General features: G+C 42.9%; 1 protein-coding gene across 2 annotated transcripts in view; it reads left to right on the top strand.

The window, feature by feature from the left end:
- Positions 1–17,678, top strand: part of LOC126412625 (OTU domain-containing protein 7B-like) — a 121,863-nt gene that overhangs the window by 231 nt on the left and 103,954 nt on the right. For both annotated transcript variants that reach the window (XM_050082302.1, XM_050082300.1), the window contains exons 2-4: positions 573–787; positions 5,427–5,600; positions 7,566–7,733. In XM_050082302.1, coding sequence (XP_049938259.1) covers positions 580–787; positions 5,427–5,600; positions 7,566–7,733 — 550 coding nt within the window. In that variant the 5' untranslated portion in view covers positions 573–579. The remainder of the gene's footprint in view (positions 1–572; positions 788–5,426; positions 5,601–7,565; positions 7,734–17,678) is intronic.

The following is a 17,678-nucleotide window of genomic DNA, read 5'->3' on the forward strand; positions in this document are numbered from 1 at the left end:
ACGTGAAATGACTGTTGTCAGCTATTTTCGATTTTGAATTAAATTCACCTATTGGTTATGAACCTGTCGTTAAAGTTTGTATCTAAAACTGAATTTTACCAGGTGCTGTTACGCAGTAAAGGATACAAAGCCAGCACAGTTCAAAATATAGGTCTATGTAAAACCGTTGCAGAACAGTAGTATTTTAAACTGTACTAGGGAGTAAACTTTTGATAGTTTTTTTTTTATGTCTGCCGATTAATGGGTATACTAGCGCGTAATAAGTGACTCAATTTACAAGTTCTAATATGAAAATGCTTCTGAATAATTTTACCCGTGTGGTCTCACTTCGACGCATTCGTTTGTAAAGACCTGCCCCTAAAGACTAAGTTCCGTCCTGTAACTTTGATATTAAATGCGCGTTTGCCTGGTCAGACAGGGTAGTCTTGTACTATTTTAAGGGCCTGTTTATACCACTAGATTGTCTTTCAGATTAAGATAGCCAGTGGAACTCCTTCCTGCCCTTTTGAGTCTTTTCTTCATTCCGTTTTTCATAGAGTATGTTTAATTTGAAATCATATTCTCGTTTGCAGATGGGGAATGGAGTCGCAACTAATTTCACAGTTTATGTCAAACACAAGCAGCGATACAGAAACAGCAATAACCTGCTTGCAAGCCAGTGGCTGGGATTTGAAAAATGCTATTGAGCTCTTTCTGGAAAATGGGGGCAATGTTAGAACTACTTGGGAAGAAAATGGCAACATCCGACCAACACTCCGCAAAACTCCTGCTGTTGATTTAGCTGACTGTAAGTGTAATTTTTCATATTCATTCATGTACTGAATTTCTTATAGGCCTACTGTATTTCTTGTAACTATTCAGTAAGTGTGTGCTTAAACTGTACATTTGTAACTTCTAACCATTTCTTAACCAATTACGAGGTAAAGTTATTGGATTCCCCCCTCCCCCCTTTCTTGAAATCTTGGTTGTGTTGACAGATCAATCTGTAGCACAGCCTGAGGTGTAAGTTAGGAAATCTGGTTGTAATAACAAATTGACTGGTAGTGAAGCCTAAGGTTTACATCCGTGCCACATTGAAAAATGTGATGGGGAGGGGGTCCAATATGTAACTCTTACCCACTTATTTTCATTTTGCTGATATGTCTTGAGTTAAGAGACAAATCGTGTTTTTTACCAGTGAGTGTAGTAGATATTTCATTAATAATTGTTCTATAGATGCTATGCGCTTTATTATATTTGAATTAGGATAGGTTATTAATAACTAATTTCATGAGAGGATATATGTATTGTGAAGGCACTATGAATATCCCATGTTTCTTAAATAATTGTCTGCAAGGTGATCTTGAGTGGGCTCTAGCTATTTTTCTGATTACAAGCTTTTGTGCAATGAATACTTTTTCTCTTTATGATAAATTATCCCAAAGTATAGGATTGCTACAAAAAAGCAGTGAATGAAAATGGGCATAGTAGGCTAATTTACTGATGTGTTTGTCATCAAAATTTGCAATAACTCTAGTAGTATAAGTAGCTGAACCTAAATGTTTCAGCAGATCATCAATGTGTTTCTTCCAGTTGAATTTCTCATCAGTGCACACAACCAAAAATTTTGAATATTCTGCCTTAGCAACAGACTTCTTCTGTTCAGTCTCTCCCCAGTTAGAGGACACTGTTAATTTCAACATTCTGCATTCTTCCAGTTGAATATGAATTTAACTGTTTGTGCACTGTCCTTCTCATATCACAATGCTTACCTGATTTAGAAGAATTTCATGATTGACACAGTCAAGTCTTTTGACAGATCACAAAAATTCCCAATGGGTGATGTTTGGTTATTCAGAGCATTTAATATTTTATCAGTGAAGGCATATATAGCATTTTCTGTTGAAATTACTTTTTCAAGAATTTTGGGTAAAGCTCTCGGAAGTGAGACTGGGTGGTGTGAGCATCAGACCTACCCCACTTCTTCTTCTTCTTTTTTTTTTTAACAATAGCATATTTCATTCTAGTCAGAAAACCCCACTTCAGTGAGCTACAACATGTGGCTGAGACTCCTACTTATCTGTTGGGAACAACATTTTAGTGTTCTGTTGGAAATGCCATCAGTTCCTTGCGAGCTTTTAGTTTTGAGTGAATTTGTTGTTTTCCTAATTTCACTAGACGAGGTGGGTTGAGTAATTCTGTCAAATTGTGAAGGTACTGCTTCTTCCATGTACAACATTACATTTTCTAATGAACAGTTGCATCCCATTTCCTCTTTAACTCTTAAAATGATTATTAAAAAGATTTTCTACTTCTGACTTTATGTTAACAAACATTTCATTGAGTTTGATAGAAATGCAGTCTTCTGGTGCTCTGTTGCCCTGTTTACCTTATAACATGATTCGAAATTGTTTTTAATTAGAACTATTAAAGTTCACTTTATCTGGTAACTAAATGTAAACTATTATTATTTTGATGTAATAGAAGGAAACATTCCACGTGGGAAAAATTATATATAAAAACAAAGATGAGGTGACTTACCGAACAAAAGCGCTGGCAGGTCGATAGACACACAAACAAACACAAACATACACACAAAATTCAAGCTTTCGCAACAAACTGTTGCCTCATCAGGAAAGAGGGAAGGAGAGGGGAAGACGAAAGGAAGTGGGTTTTAAGGGAGAGGGTAAGGAGTCATTCCAATCCCGGGAGCGGAAACACTTACCTTAGGGGGAAAAAAGGACAGGTATACACTCGCACACACGCACATATCCATCCACACATACAGACACAAGCAGACATATTTAAAGACCAAATAAATATGTCTGCTTGTGTCTGTATGTGTGGATGGATATGTGCGTGTGTGCGAGTGTATACCTGTCCTTTTTTCCCCCTAAGGTAAGTCTTTCCACTCCCGGGATTGGAATGACTCCTTACCCTCTCCCTTAAAACCCACTTCCTTTCGTCTTCCCCTCTCCTTCCCTCTTTCCTGATGAGGCAACAGTTTGTTGCAAAAGCTTGAATTTTGTGTGTATGTTTGTGTTTGTTTGTGTGTCTATCCACCTGCCAGCGCTTTTGTTCGGTAAGTCACCTCATCTTTGTTTCTATTATTGTTTTGTATTTATTTATTTCTTTAATTCATAGAATATAATAAAAAGAAGTCAGTACTTAGTACCTTATATTCTATTATTTTACGTACTACACCTTTTGGTCAGGCAGAAAGGGTTGACAGAAGCGTCCGATCTCACGCGTCGTCTTTGACCCGTGACGTAAGGGTGTTGTGGTGTGTGAAGTCATTACGGCGCGGAGTTTGGTTTGTGAGTGTGGCATGTTTGTAGATGTCGTCGTGTTGTGGTTTGTTGTGCCCTCTGGTGGTATGTTCAGGGTTTTCGTTTGTTTGGTGTATTGGGCTCAGTTTGCTGTTGCTCAGTGGCGAGTGCTGCTTGCGTATTTTTGAAGCGGAATTTGTATCAGTGAGTTAACGGTTTTGTGGTTTTGTTTGAAGGTTAATGTAGTGATGATTGCTGTACGTCGGGTTGTTTTGTTATTAAGTTTAATCGGTTGTGGTTTTTTGTTCAGGAATCGATATGAAAGACAGGATCAATAGTTCTCGGTTGAGACACAGCTTTAGAGCTGATTAAGTTCCTACAGCTTTTTGGCTTAATTGCCGAGGTGGTGAAGTGCGATGTGTGCCGTGAACCAATGAAATTGGTTAAAGTTCTGGCCTCTTGGACCAGGGACGGTTATATGTGGCGCTGTCGCAAAGATGACATACGGCGTTCCATACGGCACGGTACGTGGTTCGAGGAGTCTAGGTTGGGCATGCGTGAGATTGTGCTTGTTACATATTATTTTTGTTATAGATCCCCACAGAGTTTTTGCACGCATGAGACTGATGTGAGTGAGAGGAGCGTTTTAGATTGGTATTCCTTTTGTCGTGAAGTGTGTTCGGAATTTATTAAGTACAGGAGTATGTGGGGGGGGGGGGGGGGGGGCATGGGGTTGTTGTGGAGGTGGACGAGTCAGTTTGGGAAAAGGAAGTATGGGAGGGGGAAGTCTGTGGCTGGTCTTTGGGTGTGGGGGGGGGGGCTGCTGTTCCGGGGGGTGGGGGTTCCGAATGTGTTTTTGTGGTTGTGGAAGGGAGGTCCAAGGCTGAATTAGTGGGGTTAATTGAGGAATATATAGAGCTGAGGTCCACAATAGTTTCTGATGCTTTTTCTTCTTATAGGGGGTTGGGTGAGAGGGGATTTAATCATTTAGTAGTGAACCATAGTTTAGAGTTTAAGAATTATGAGACAGGGGCTTGTACTAATACAATAGATGGGATGTGGGGGGTGGTTAAGTCAGTTATTTGGAGGGGGAAGAGGCGACCTTCCAACCTTCAGTCTCATTTAGATGAGTACTGTTGGCGGAAGAGTGTCCCAGAGGGCTATTGTATTGTTCGGGTTTTCTTAAGGGCTGTGGGTAAAATGTATAGGCCAAAAGTGGTTAGTTAGGGTGGTCTGGGTAGGTGGGTGGGTGGCTGTGACTCGGTGGGGTGGGTGGTTTATTTTGTTGTATAGTATTTGTTAAGGTGTGTGTGTGGGGGGGGGGAGATGGGGAGTGTGTTTGTTTTTTGTTTTAGTTGTGGAGGATCTATTTTGTTGAAGTTTTTGTTGAGTTGTAGTGTGTGATTGAGATGTTTTTTATGTTGCATTTGGTTTTTGTTTGTGGGTTTTTTATTTTGGGGTCGGGGGGGGGGGGGGGGGGTTGAGGTGCGGGTGGGTTGGGTTTTTATTTTGGTTTAGTATTTTTTCGTTGGTTTGTGTGTGTGTGAGTTACATAGGTCAAGGGTAGTGGTCGATCCTAATTTATGGGATTGGAGGCTGCTGTTGAGCTATATAGTTGGAGGGAAGTGTTCAATCTCAATGTTTGGTAGAGTATGTTGGTTTTTGTAATGGGAGATGGGATCGGGAGCTGCTGTTGAGCTATATAGGTCAAGGAAAGTGTTCGATCCCAATTTATGGGATCGGGAGCTGCTGTAGATCTATATAGGTCAAGGGAAGTGTCAGATTCCAAATAATATTGTGTTTTGTGGTATTTGGTGAGTTTTGTGATGTAGATTTTTTTCGTCATTTTGTGTGGTTTTGTATGGGGGTGGGTGGCTAAATTTGTTTATATTTAGTTTCTCCCCACCCAAAAACCCCCAATTTCCCACGCTTGTCCTGTTAGTCATTAGGCTTGTTGTGAAACGTGTGTGTGTGTTTGTTTTTCAATGTATTTTCGTCTTTGATACATATGCAATGATTTTATATCCGCCATATTGGAATTGTCATTTATGGTCATTTCCGCCATATTTGTGACATCATGGGTCAAAGCCGACGGGTGGGATCGGACGCTTCCGTATTTCCGGCAGAAGATATAGATATGAATATCTTTTACGTGCTGTGCTTAAATTTCTGTTACAGTGAAGAAACTTTCAAGAGGAATCTCAAGAGCAACAGACAATGTGAAGTTGGTCTCGCGTGCTCGCTCAGATATTGCTCACGAGTTTGGAGATACTGCAGTTTGCAACGTTAATCAGTTTTTCATCGAGACACCTGTATGCACTTTCACTTTGCCGGATTTGACAGTGTATCCTGGTATGAAAACACTTCACTGTTTGAAAATTAGTAATAAATCTGAATCTCTAGCAGGTAAAATGCAACTGATGATAGGAGCTGGCTGATGCCATCAGTGCCCTATTGTAGGCTTTCGATTATTGTGTAAGAGGGTAGATTGAAACAAACCTATACTGGACATCTGTTTTGGCCTGTGATGTAATGACGTTCGGGAGTGTGCCATCCTGTGTGTGCAGACAGAACAAACAGTACATTGATTTTTTTGGAATTTTGGCTGTGGTGACAAACTGAACATACTGATACTAGATGTCAACTTCAGAGAGGGTGACAATTATTGAACTATATGAAAAAACAGAAATTAGTTACAACCTATGACATGCACACACTATATTCAACATGTAAACTTCACTACAGATATTTAGATCTAGGTTGTGACATGTTCTATATGCCTGGCGTCCTTGGCGTCGATATGGTGCATGACCCACTGAAATGTCGGAGCATTGATGCTGTCAATGTCTTCCTGAACAGCTGTTTTCAGCTCGGCAATGGTTTTATGGTTATTGCTGTACACCATATCTTTAATTTAGCCTCCCAAAAATGAGTCTCATGTGTTCAGATCTGTAGAATATGGTGGCCAATTAAGGCTCATGCCAGTGGCCTCTGGATATCCCAGAGCCAGAATGCGGTCCCTAAAATGCTCTTCCAGGACATCAAACACTCTCCTGCTTCGATCTTGTTGTAATCAGGGTCACTTGGGATAATGGGGATGGAATCATCTTGCAAAACATTCACATACTAATGGTTATTCACCATGCCATCATGTAATATTGTTTGATTATTCCATCACTGGATCATTGTACACCACACAATCGCCCATTGAGGGTGAAGAAACTTCTCAATCACAAATGTGGATTCTCAGTCCCACGAATGTGCCCATTTTGCTTATTGACAAACCCATCCAAATTAAAGTGGGCTTCGTCGCTAAACCAAACCATATATGCACATACTAATTCCCATCGTGCCCCACGGTCAACTGTGCAATTTAAATGTCCTAATGCATACCTTTCAGAAGTTATGACTATATTATTTCTCATAGTTCAATAATTGTTACCCTGTATCAAAATATAATGTTGTTTCATGTAATAGTGATATATGTGCAGAGAGAGAGAGAGAGAGAGAGAGAGAGAGAGAGAGAGAGAGAGAGAGAGAGAGAGAGAGAGAGAGAAGAAAATTGACAGTATGTCTTTCATCTAAGTTATATTAGTTTCTGGAGTGAAGTTTGTTGTGACATTGATCTTTAGTGCAGCCCGAGGTCTGTGTTAGGTTGTTGAAAGGCTACAGTTTGGTTGAGAGTGATATTGATTGCTTCAGTTAATACAGTAGGTTTACCTGTAGAGTAACCTGTGGTTTACATTAGGTTGAAAGGTGATAGTTGGATTGGGATGACACGAGAATATAATTCTTGTTAGGTTATGAGTCACTGGGATTCAGTGCGTGATTTATGTTCACCATTTTTATATTCAGGGTTAAAGCAAACGGGTTGTGCTATAGAGGTCTTTCCTACCCAGATCAGAGTGTGAGTTCTTTGCTAGTTGCTTGATCTACCCTCTGATCTTGCAGTATTCTTCTACAGCACCACATTTCAAAACCTTATCTTCTCTTCTTGTCTGTTCTGTTTATAATCCACATGTCACTTCTAAATAAGGCTACACTCCTGGCAAATACTTTTAGAACAGACTTCCTGACACTCAGTAGTCAGTGCTTGTTAGTGAATAATTTAGTACTTCGAATAGAGAAATGTAAAAGTTAATGGCACTGTTCTAACATTTTGAACTAGGCTATTAATTCCTACCTTAGAGTAGAGCGGGTATATGTTCGAAAGGAAGGGAAGGTCACTGCTGTAATGTGTTTATTGATAAACTTCACATAATATTATTGTCTGTAAAAATAATTACATCTAAAACTTTTTCAATTTTTTTTCCACAGAAGATTTCCGTACATTTTTGGAAAAGGATCTGATTGAAACATCAACCCTACAGTCTTTGGAATCTGCTGGTAGACTTAATTGGTGGGTTGAGCTTGGAGCATGTCAGTCTCTGTGGCCACTTGCTACGTCTGGAGATGGAAATTGTTTGTTGCATGCTGCATCACTTGGTGAGTTGATGTAGTACTGTGGTAACACTTGTACAGTGCTTTACCAACTAAGATAAAACATATTTTTTGCTAAGTTATCTCACAGTCACTTGCAGAGCCCTGTGTGGTAAAAACTGGTGCCAAATTTTACTGTTAGCCAACTCTTATGGCATGGCTCAGACATCTGCTGCTGCAGTTGCAGAAGCAACAGCCGCAGTAATAATAATAATAATATAAATAAAAAAAAAATGACATATCATTGAATCGAGTGTACTGCAGGTGGTCTATGTTTTTCTAACACAATATTTCGACGTCGTACCGCAGCGTCTTCATCAGGTGCTTCCTGTGACTGAAACACAGGCTGACCGTGTCCCGTATGTATGTCTGGGTGGTGTCTGACGTTCCCTACGCCATCCACTCCCACTACGACCGTGTCGGTTGGTCACCAGATGTTCCATATTCTGTCCGCGCCTAATTCTGCTGAAGCGGGCGCGGATGGAAGATGAAAACCTGGCGACCAACTGACATGGTTGCGCTGGAGAAAGTCAAAACGGTCACCAACAGCCAACGCAGCCTGTCGACAGTGCTAGGAACGTGCCTGGTGGGCGCGGACCTAGTAGGGTACGCTGTGAAACAGCCGCCACCAGGGAAAAGAGCGGAATCGGGCATGGACGGAAGACGGAACATCTGGCGACCAACCGACACGTTCGCAGCGGGAGCAGATGGCATAGGGAACGCTAGACACTATGCAGACATAAATACGGGACACGGTCAGCCTGTCGTTCAGTTACAGGAAGCACCTGATGAAGACGCTGAGGTACAGTGTCGAAATGTTGTGTTAGAAAAACACAGACCACCGGCAGTACACCTGATTCAACGAGATATAATGATGATGACGACAACGGTAAATCATAAGATTCGATCAACAACCAGACTCTTTCCCATTGTCGAAGAAAATAACTTGATTTTAAGGAATTGTAACTAAACAAACATACATTCACCAACCCAAGTTCTAAAGTAAAATTCATGGGAGGAACATCTGATCCTGTTTTGGTCATTACCAGCTAGCAAGTGCAACATACTGTCTGCAGCCTCTTTTATATTGTTCTGGATGCAGTTATCCGAGAGTGAGTTAAGTAATTGAAAATTCAAAGCTGTCCAAAACCCATACAACTAGAGCAACAGAAAAATGTTACAAAATGGTATTCCTAGCCTTTGCAGATGACCTGGCCATACCAACAAATGACGAGGCCATTCTAATCAGATAGAAACCCTCAAAGAATAAAGTTAACTTTCAAATATAAAAAAAAACTGTTCAGATGCTCAAAACTCAAACATTTTATACAAACTGTGGTCAAACAGAGTCCTTTACTTACAGTAGGTATGTGGGATCCTGGAACCTAATGGGGAAGAAGAAATAGCACAGAGAATTTGTCTAAAGTGACTAAAGATGGCCTGCAGAAGAACTCAATACGCCTACAGAAAAAGTTTCTCCACACGTACCAAAATAAGGCAACAAAACAGTTAGCAAACCAAAAGCCATGTATGTTTGTCACTCTCTTGCCATTCATAAAAGGCAATGTGGATAACCTTCTGAAGAAAGAGTAACATAAAATTATGAGGAAGACTCTTGCCCCAATAAAACAGAAAGTGGCTATTGACTGATGATCCAGGAAACAACAGAAAACTTCAACACAGGTATTGCAAAGAGAAGATTAAAATTTTGTGGGCCCATTCACTCCCTACCAGCAACAATACTTAACTACAAAATTTTAATACAAACAGATTGACAGGACAGAAGATTATACTTTGGATTCCATGAGTCAGAAAAGATCTAGGAAGAAACCATATAAACTCCCCAGAAGTATAGACCAACTTGTATGGACAAAAAATTGAGAGATGAGAAGTGCATCCAGGGAGTGGGACTACAAAGGAAATGGGAACAAAGTGGGGTGAAGAAAGAAAGAAAGAAAGAAAAATTCATGAAGGAAAATTTAGAGCTGCAGGGAAACTGGGAAACTCAGAGCATTGAATCATAAAGCTCTGCTTATCCAGTGGTGGCCAAACATACCCAGTATTATTATTGTAGTAGTAGTAGTAGTAGTAGTAGTAGTATTTTTGATATTGATTTGCATTAGGATTTTTGAACATATACCGTGTAGGGTTATAAAGAAGCACTTCAAAGAAAAGTGTATCACATAACCAACTTGAGTTCAGGAAACATCATTCTTGCGAAGCATAACTAGCTCTTTATTCACCCGAAGTAATGGGTGCTATTGACAGGGATCATAAGTTGATTCCATATTTCTAGATTTCCAGGAAGTTCTTGGCACCATTCTTCACAAGCATCTTCTAATCAAATTGTGTGTCTATGGAGTATCATCTCAGTTGTGTGAAGAGATTTGTGATTTCCTGTCAGAAAGTTCACAGTTCGTAGTAATAGAGGGGAAGTCATAGAGTGAAACATAATTGACTTCTGTGCTTCACCAGGGATGTTCGTAATCTATATAAATGATCTAGGAGAAAACCTGAGCAGATAGTGCGTCATTTACCATCTAGTAAAGTCATCAGAAAATAAAAACTAATTGCAGAATGAGTTAAAGATATCTGCATAGTGCGAAAAGTGGCAACTGACCCTAAACTATAAAAAATGAGAGGTCCCGCACATGAATACTGAGAAAATCCATTAAATTTCAGTTACACAGTAAATCACATGAATTCAATGGTTGTTGATGTAATAAAATTCCTAGGAATTACAGTTAAGAATAACTTAAATTGGAACCACCACATAGAAAATCTTGTGAAGAATATTTTGAAGAATCAGCCCCAGTAGCGAAAATTTTCTGGTCTTTACCAGGTTTCAGCTAAATTAATCTAGCCTTCTTCACAAGCATAAAATTATTATAACATGCCAGAGTAAGGCACAGTCAACATTAAAATTGAAACCTATAGTACCGTGGTACCATGTCTAATTAAAACTTCTTAACTGAAGTCCAGCCCCAGCATCTCTTCACCACACAGTCGGTTGGCAGTGGCAACTACGTTACTGCAGGGGCTGGACTTCAGTTAAGTAGTTTTAATTGGACATGGTACCACAGTACTATAGGTTTTAATTTTAATGTTGACTATGCCTTACTCTAGCAGTTTATAGTAATATTATGCTTCTGAAGAAGGCTAGATTAATTTAGCCAAAACCTGGTAAAGACCGGAAAATTTGCGCAACTGAGGCTGATTCTTCAAATTATTAGTCTATCACAGTTGCTGACGGGGCTGCAATATGCTAGAAATTCTTGTGGAGAAGGTGAACCAAAGAATACCTTCTAGTGACAGAAGTGTTAGAACTTCAAGTTTAACACATATATTTCGGAACGACACAACAACACATATAAGTCACAGAGTAAGTTGACATGTAAGACATGTGTACACGTTAGCGTTCAAATGAGCACTGAGTCCCAGCCTATGGGCTGCTGCTCGGCTGGCCGCTTAAGTGGCGCAGCTGCTGCATGGCTGGCAGACAGTGCCGCACGTAGAGGATGCGTGTAATTGCGCGGCTGCACTTTGAATGATCGGCGAGTCACAACACTTTTCCCCCCTATGAAATTGTTGCACTGGTCTTGATGGAGGTGTCCTGGAGATGGCTAACGTCCGTAGGCGTTGTTTGACTCGCCGTAAAGTCTCGAGGAGGAGGCTTCCCGTACGGACGGAAGTGTCCTCGATGATAACGGGTCGAGATGACAGGAGACGTAGGGGTCGAATCTGCTGGGGCCCCATGCACCAATCTGCCCGTTGGGGCAAGTCCAGTTGATATGCCAGGAGACATGGACGATGTGTCGGCGTCCATTGGAGGAGGAGGTTAGATTTGCTCTGACAGAGGATGGTCCTCGGGTTCCTGCTTGGGCACGTCTCCTGGTGGCGTCCGTTCTGGTGCTGGCATCGCAATGACGGTGAGAGGGCTGCGTTGTGAGTATTGAGAGATGCCAAGATCCCGAGCATCAGGTAGAGCCAAAGGTGGTGTGGCGGCATTCGGAACAGGCGTTGCTGGCACCCGAGGCCAAAGCTGGTCCGAATGACGCACTGCAACACCCGTGTCCGTCTGGATTTCATACAGGCGTCTGCCACGGTGTCTTAAGATGCGGCCCGGGCTCCATTTTGGCCGCCTGCCGTATCCCCGTACCCAGACGACGTCGTCGGCGGTGAACCGGTCAAGTGAAGGCACCCACGGTCGTGAGGTGGGAGGCCGCAGAAGATGAAGTAGCGTGCGGGGCTGTCGGCCATGTAAGAGCTCAGCCGAGCTGTGGTCGCCCATGGGGGTGAAACGGTAAGACGCCAGAAACTGGAGAAGGGCATCATCAGCAGCAGAAGAAGTCAGAAGTTTCCGCATCTGAGCCTTAAATGTGCGAACCAGTCGTTCAGCCTCACCGTTGGATTGTGGATGGAATGGCAGGGCCGTGACATGCGTAACGCCGTGACGAGCACAAAAATCCACAAATTCGGAAGAGGCAAATTGCGGACCATTATCAGTAACAAGAGTAGAGGGGAGGCCTTCCAAAGAAAAAATGTGGGAGAGAGCACTGGTGGTTGCCGCGGTGGTAGGCGACGTGCAACGGACAATGAAAGGAAAGTTAGAGTAGGCGTCAATTACGAGGAGCCAATAAGTACCTAAAAAGGATCCCGCAAAGTCAGCATGAATGTGCTCCCAGGGCTTCTCAAGCGAAGGCCACGGTGACAAAGATGACTTCGGGGCAGCGGCCTGTGACGCACAAGGGCCGCAGGCAGCAACCATGTGTGCTATTTCAGAGTTGATGCCAGGCCAGTACACATGACGGTGCGCCAGAGATTTTGTGCGAGACACACCCCAGTGCCGTTGGTGAAGGAGGCGCAAGACCGAAGCACGCAAAGACGCAGGTACCACAACACGCGGCGAAGCATTGTCAGTGGAGAGGAGGATAACACCATCCATAGCCGTGAGGCAGTAGCGCAAAGTGTAGTAGTTCTGCAACGGATCAGAAGTCTTAGCGGATGGGCGATCTGGCCAACCCTACTGAATGCAGCGTAAAACCTGGGAGAGAGTAGTAGCAGCCGCCAGCCTGTCCCCAGTGATGGGGAACCCGTCCACAACCCGCTGCTCGGCAACATCCAGGTGGAAACTCAAAAGTTCGTCCCTATCGAATGCCTGATCAGGACCCATGGGAAGGCGAGGCAGAGCATCAGCATTCGCATGTTGATCCGTTAGCCGGAAATGAATCTCATAATTGAAACGGGACAAGTAAAGAGCCCAACGCTGGAGGCGGTGTGCAGCCTTGTCGGGAAGTGACGTTGATGGATGAAGGAAGGAAACAAGTGGTTTGTGATCCGTAACAAGATGAAATTTTGAGCCATAGAGAAAAACACCGAACTTATGAAGAGCATAAATGATGGCCAAAGCTTCTTTCTCAATTTGAGAATACTTTTGTTGGGCATCCATGAGCGCTTTGGAGGCATAAGCAATGGGTTGTTCCGAACCGTCAGAAAAACGGTGCACAAGGACTGCACCGACCCTGTATTGAGAGGCGCCTGTGGCAAGAACAAGGTGTTGGCCAGGTCGATAAGTAGCCAGGCACGGGGCCTGTTTCAGCATAGTCTTCAACCTCTGGAAAGCCCCTTCACATGACGCGGACCAGTGAAAAGGCACGTTTTTATGCAACAGGCGATGCAACGGCTGAGCCACCGAAGCCGCAGACGGTAAAAACTTGTGATAGTATGCTATTTTCCCCATGAAGGCCTGCAGTTCCTTAACAGATGTAGGGCAAGGAAGGGCATCGATCGCAGCGACAGTTTGTTGAAGCGGACGAATACCATCCCGAGAGAGTTGAAACCCCAAGTACGTGATAGATGCCTGAAAAAAATTGTGATTTCTGAAGATTACACTTAAGACCGGTAGTCTGTAAGACATGAAAAAGTGTGCGGAGATTTTGAAGATGTTCTTCAGTGGTGGAGCCAATGACAACAATGTTGTCCATGTAATTGATACACCCAGGGACAGGGAGCAATAATTGTTCCAAGAATCGCTGAAAGAGAGCAGGGGTGCTAGCAACCCCGAATGTCAAGCGTTGGTATTGATAGAGGCCGAAAGGCGTGTTAAGGACCAGAAACTGCCAGGAAGCAGCGTCGAGAGGAAGTTGTTGATAAGCTCCTGACAGGTCAATTTTAGGAAAATACTGGCCTCCAGCAAGTTTAGGGAACAGTTCTTCAGGACGGGGCATAGAGTAAGTGTCGATGAGGCATTGAGCATTTACAGTGGCTTTGAAATCACCACAGAGACGAATATCACCATTTGGCTTAGCAACAACAACAACAACGACAGGAGAGGACCACTCACTGGAAGTGACAGGAAGCAAGACCCCTGAAGCAGTGAGACAATCCAACTCCCGTTTTACCCAATCACAAAGGGCCACAGGAATGGGCCAAGCCCGAAAAAACTTAGGCCGAGCAGTGGGTTTGAGCGTGATATGAGCTTCAAAGTCGTTTGCATGGCCTAACCCAGGAGAAAAAAGGGATGAAAATGTCGTCGACAAGGAATCCAGTTGAGCATAAGGAATAGCATCAGAGACAATATTGACAGAGTCATCTATGGATAACCCAAAAACGCGAAAGGCATCGAAACCAAATAGATTTTCTGCGTTGCTCTGGTCGACCACAAATATGGGAACAGTGCGAACGATGGATTTGTAAGATACCTCAGCATTAAACTGTCCCAAGAGAGAAATCTTCTGTTTATTGTACGTCCGTAATTGCCGAGTGACGGGGGACAGGAGTGGAGAACCCAGCTGAAGATACGTCTGAGAATTAATTATAGTGGCAGCAGAACCGGTATCCACTTGCATGCGAACATCTCGACGAAGGATTTGGACAGTGAGGAATAACTTCCCTGAAAGGGAAGAAGTGCAATTGACAGACAACACAGAATCAGAATCAGCGTCATGTTCAGGAACATCATGTATGCGGTCGTATTTGCAAACGGAAGACACATGACCTTTCTTTTTGCAATTGTGACACACAGCCCAACGTTGGGGACAATCCTCGCGTGAATGTTTCGTAAAACACCGCGGACATGAAGGAAGTTGCCAGGGGTTTTGCTGCAGTTTCTTAGCGGGTTGTTTACGGCTAGGCCGAGGCTGCGCGTGGGAGCACACTGCGGCCACGTCGGCTGGCTGGGACACGCCGCACGCGTCGTCAACAGCGCACAGAGGTTGTATTTCCCCGACATCACCCCACGCCTCTATTTGCGCCCCAGCCGCGCGAGAAATTTCAAAAGACTGCGCAATGGAGAGAACTTCATCTAGAGTCGGATTCGCCAACTGAAGGGCACGTTGCCGAACTTCTTTGTCGGGTGCTGACCGGATAATAGTATCCCGTACCATGGAATGGGCATAGGATTCTTTGTGAACGTCAGTAACAAATTGGCACTTCCGACTGAGGCCATGAAGTTCAGCAGCCCAAGCGCGATAGGATTGATTTGGTTGTTTTTGACAACTATAAAAGACAACACGAGAGGCTACCACATGCGTTTGCTTTTGAAAATAGACAGACAGAAGTGAGCACATTTCAGCAAAGGACAAAGATGCAGGATCCTTCAAAGGAGCCAATTGCGACAACAACCGATACATTTGAGGTGAAATCCAGGAAAGGAACAGAGACTTACATGGTTGTTCGTCCGTGACATGAAATGCCAAGAAGTGCTGTCGAAGACGTTTTTCATAATCAGACCAGTCTTCCACCGTCTCATCGTAAGGAGGAAAAGGAGGTATAGGCAACGACGAGAAACGCCCCGCATTTGATGCCGCGACGAAATCGCGAATCGCCGCTGTTAGAATCGTTTGCTGTTCAAGGAGATTTTGCAATAGTTGCTCGACAGTAGCCATGGAACCCTGTGAGTCAACGGTGAAAAGGAAAAATCCCATCCTCGTCCCCAATTGTTAGAATTTCAAGTTTAACACATATATTTCGGAACGACACAACAACACGTATAAGTCACAGAGTAAGTTGACAAGTAAGACACGTACACGTTAGCATTCGAATGAGCACTGAGTCCCAGTCTAGCGGCCGCTGCTCGGCGGAGGACGCGCGTATTTGCGCGGCGGCACTTTGAGTGATCGGCGAGTCACAACAAGAAGACTGAGAAGGTGCAACAGATCTGCCAAAGAGACAGCCTATGCTACTTTTGTCTGTCCTCTTCTGGAGTATTGCTGTGTGGAATAATATTCTTAACCAATAAGAATGACGGAAGGCATTGAAAAAGTTCAAAGAGGAAATGGTAGAGGGTGTCATGAATACAATGTGGAATGGCAATAGAAATGTGATAAATGTTCAATGTGACCACCATTGGCTGCACAACAAACATCAATGAGGTAACAAAACTTGTCCCACACATGCGAAAGAGTGTCTGCTGTTACTGAGTGCATGGCAGCAGTGATCCGGTTCCGCATATCGATCAGAGTGGTAGGTAGAGGCAGGATGTAAACAGCTTCATTCACATAACCTGATAGGAAATAGTCACAGGGTGTGAGATCAGGAGATCTCGGTGGCCAGAAGTGCAGAGCAATGTCCTCAAGTCCCCTGTGACCGATGCAGTGCTGAGGAAGGGAGTCATTCAAAAAGCTTCATACATCATGGTGCCAATGAGGCTGAGCTCCATCCTGTTGGAAAATGAACCCTGGGAATCTTCCATAACTTGGGGGAACAGCCATTGTTCCAACATGACCAGGTATGTAATTCCAGTTACAGTTCTTTCCACAAAGAAAAATGATCCATAAACCTTTGTTTGGGATATGGCATAGAATATGTTGATCTCTGTTGAGTCTCTCTTGTGTTGCAATGATGAATGTGGATTTTTCAAATCTCATACACGAACATTGCATCTGTTGAATTTTCCACTTAGATGGAACGTCACTTCATCGCTAAAAATTACACTCTGTAGAAATGCATCATCCTCCATCTTTGCTAGCACAAAAACACAAAAAATGAGATGCTTCTCTTTGTCATTGGGGTTGAGAGCCTCCACAGGTTGTAATTGGTAGGGCTTGTACAGCGAATGCCATGTCAGTACTTTCCTTACAGTTGGCTCTATTGGTAGACTTACTGGAATTGCACACACAACTTTCTTGAATCTGTCGGACATCATCCTCTGACAAACGAGGTCGGGTTGTACTTTCTCCTTTGCACACACTACCAGTCTGTTTAAATTGCTTAAACCAACGGCTAATTCTTTTGCAAGTTGTGGTTGAATACCGAATGGGGTATGAAATGCCTGCTGCACTGCAATTTGCATCTCACTTTTCGTGAACTCAAGAACACAGAACCTTGTGATCCACAGTTGTCATCTCACTCACAACTGACAGTGAAATTGAGTGTAGGCCCTATTGCCATGCGAACTCTACCGAATGCTTCTGAAACCATCACCGCCCGCCTGCTTCCTCTTTTCATTGGTAGAAAGCTTGTTTGTTTTGGATTTGTACTTGAATACATACAAATTTTTGAAAATGGGTCCATCATTTAGAATAACCCTGTATAACAAAATAGAAAGGACAGTTGGGCCCTAGTGTGTGGTGACAGCAGCCGTGTGTGTGTCGTATTGTGTGACTTTGTGTGTGTTTTCTGTTTTGGAAGAAGGATCTTGTCTGAAGGCTTTATTATTTTAGCAGTCTTTTTCATTGTATCATTCTGTAGATCAGTGCTGCCACTGTGTGTGGGACAAACAGGAAATCCAGGAAAAATGTGCCAATTTTTTATCTCAGAAAAACCTGTGATTTTTTTAGAATTCCGGCAATTTTTCATTGTTCTACTTTCAGTTAATTTTTTTTCTAATTTTGATTAGTAGTAACTGATACTCTAAGAATTTTACTTAAGCCCACTACTATAGAATTGTATTGCAGCAATAGAACATAAATGAGAGACTAACACCAAAATAAAACTTTAGTTGAAAAAAAA

Source organism: Schistocerca serialis, chromosome 7 (assembly GCF_023864345.2).
Source record: "Schistocerca serialis cubense isolate TAMUIC-IGC-003099 chromosome 7, iqSchSeri2.2, whole genome shotgun sequence".
Taxonomy (NCBI): Eukaryota; Metazoa; Arthropoda; class Insecta; order Orthoptera; family Acrididae; genus Schistocerca; species Schistocerca serialis.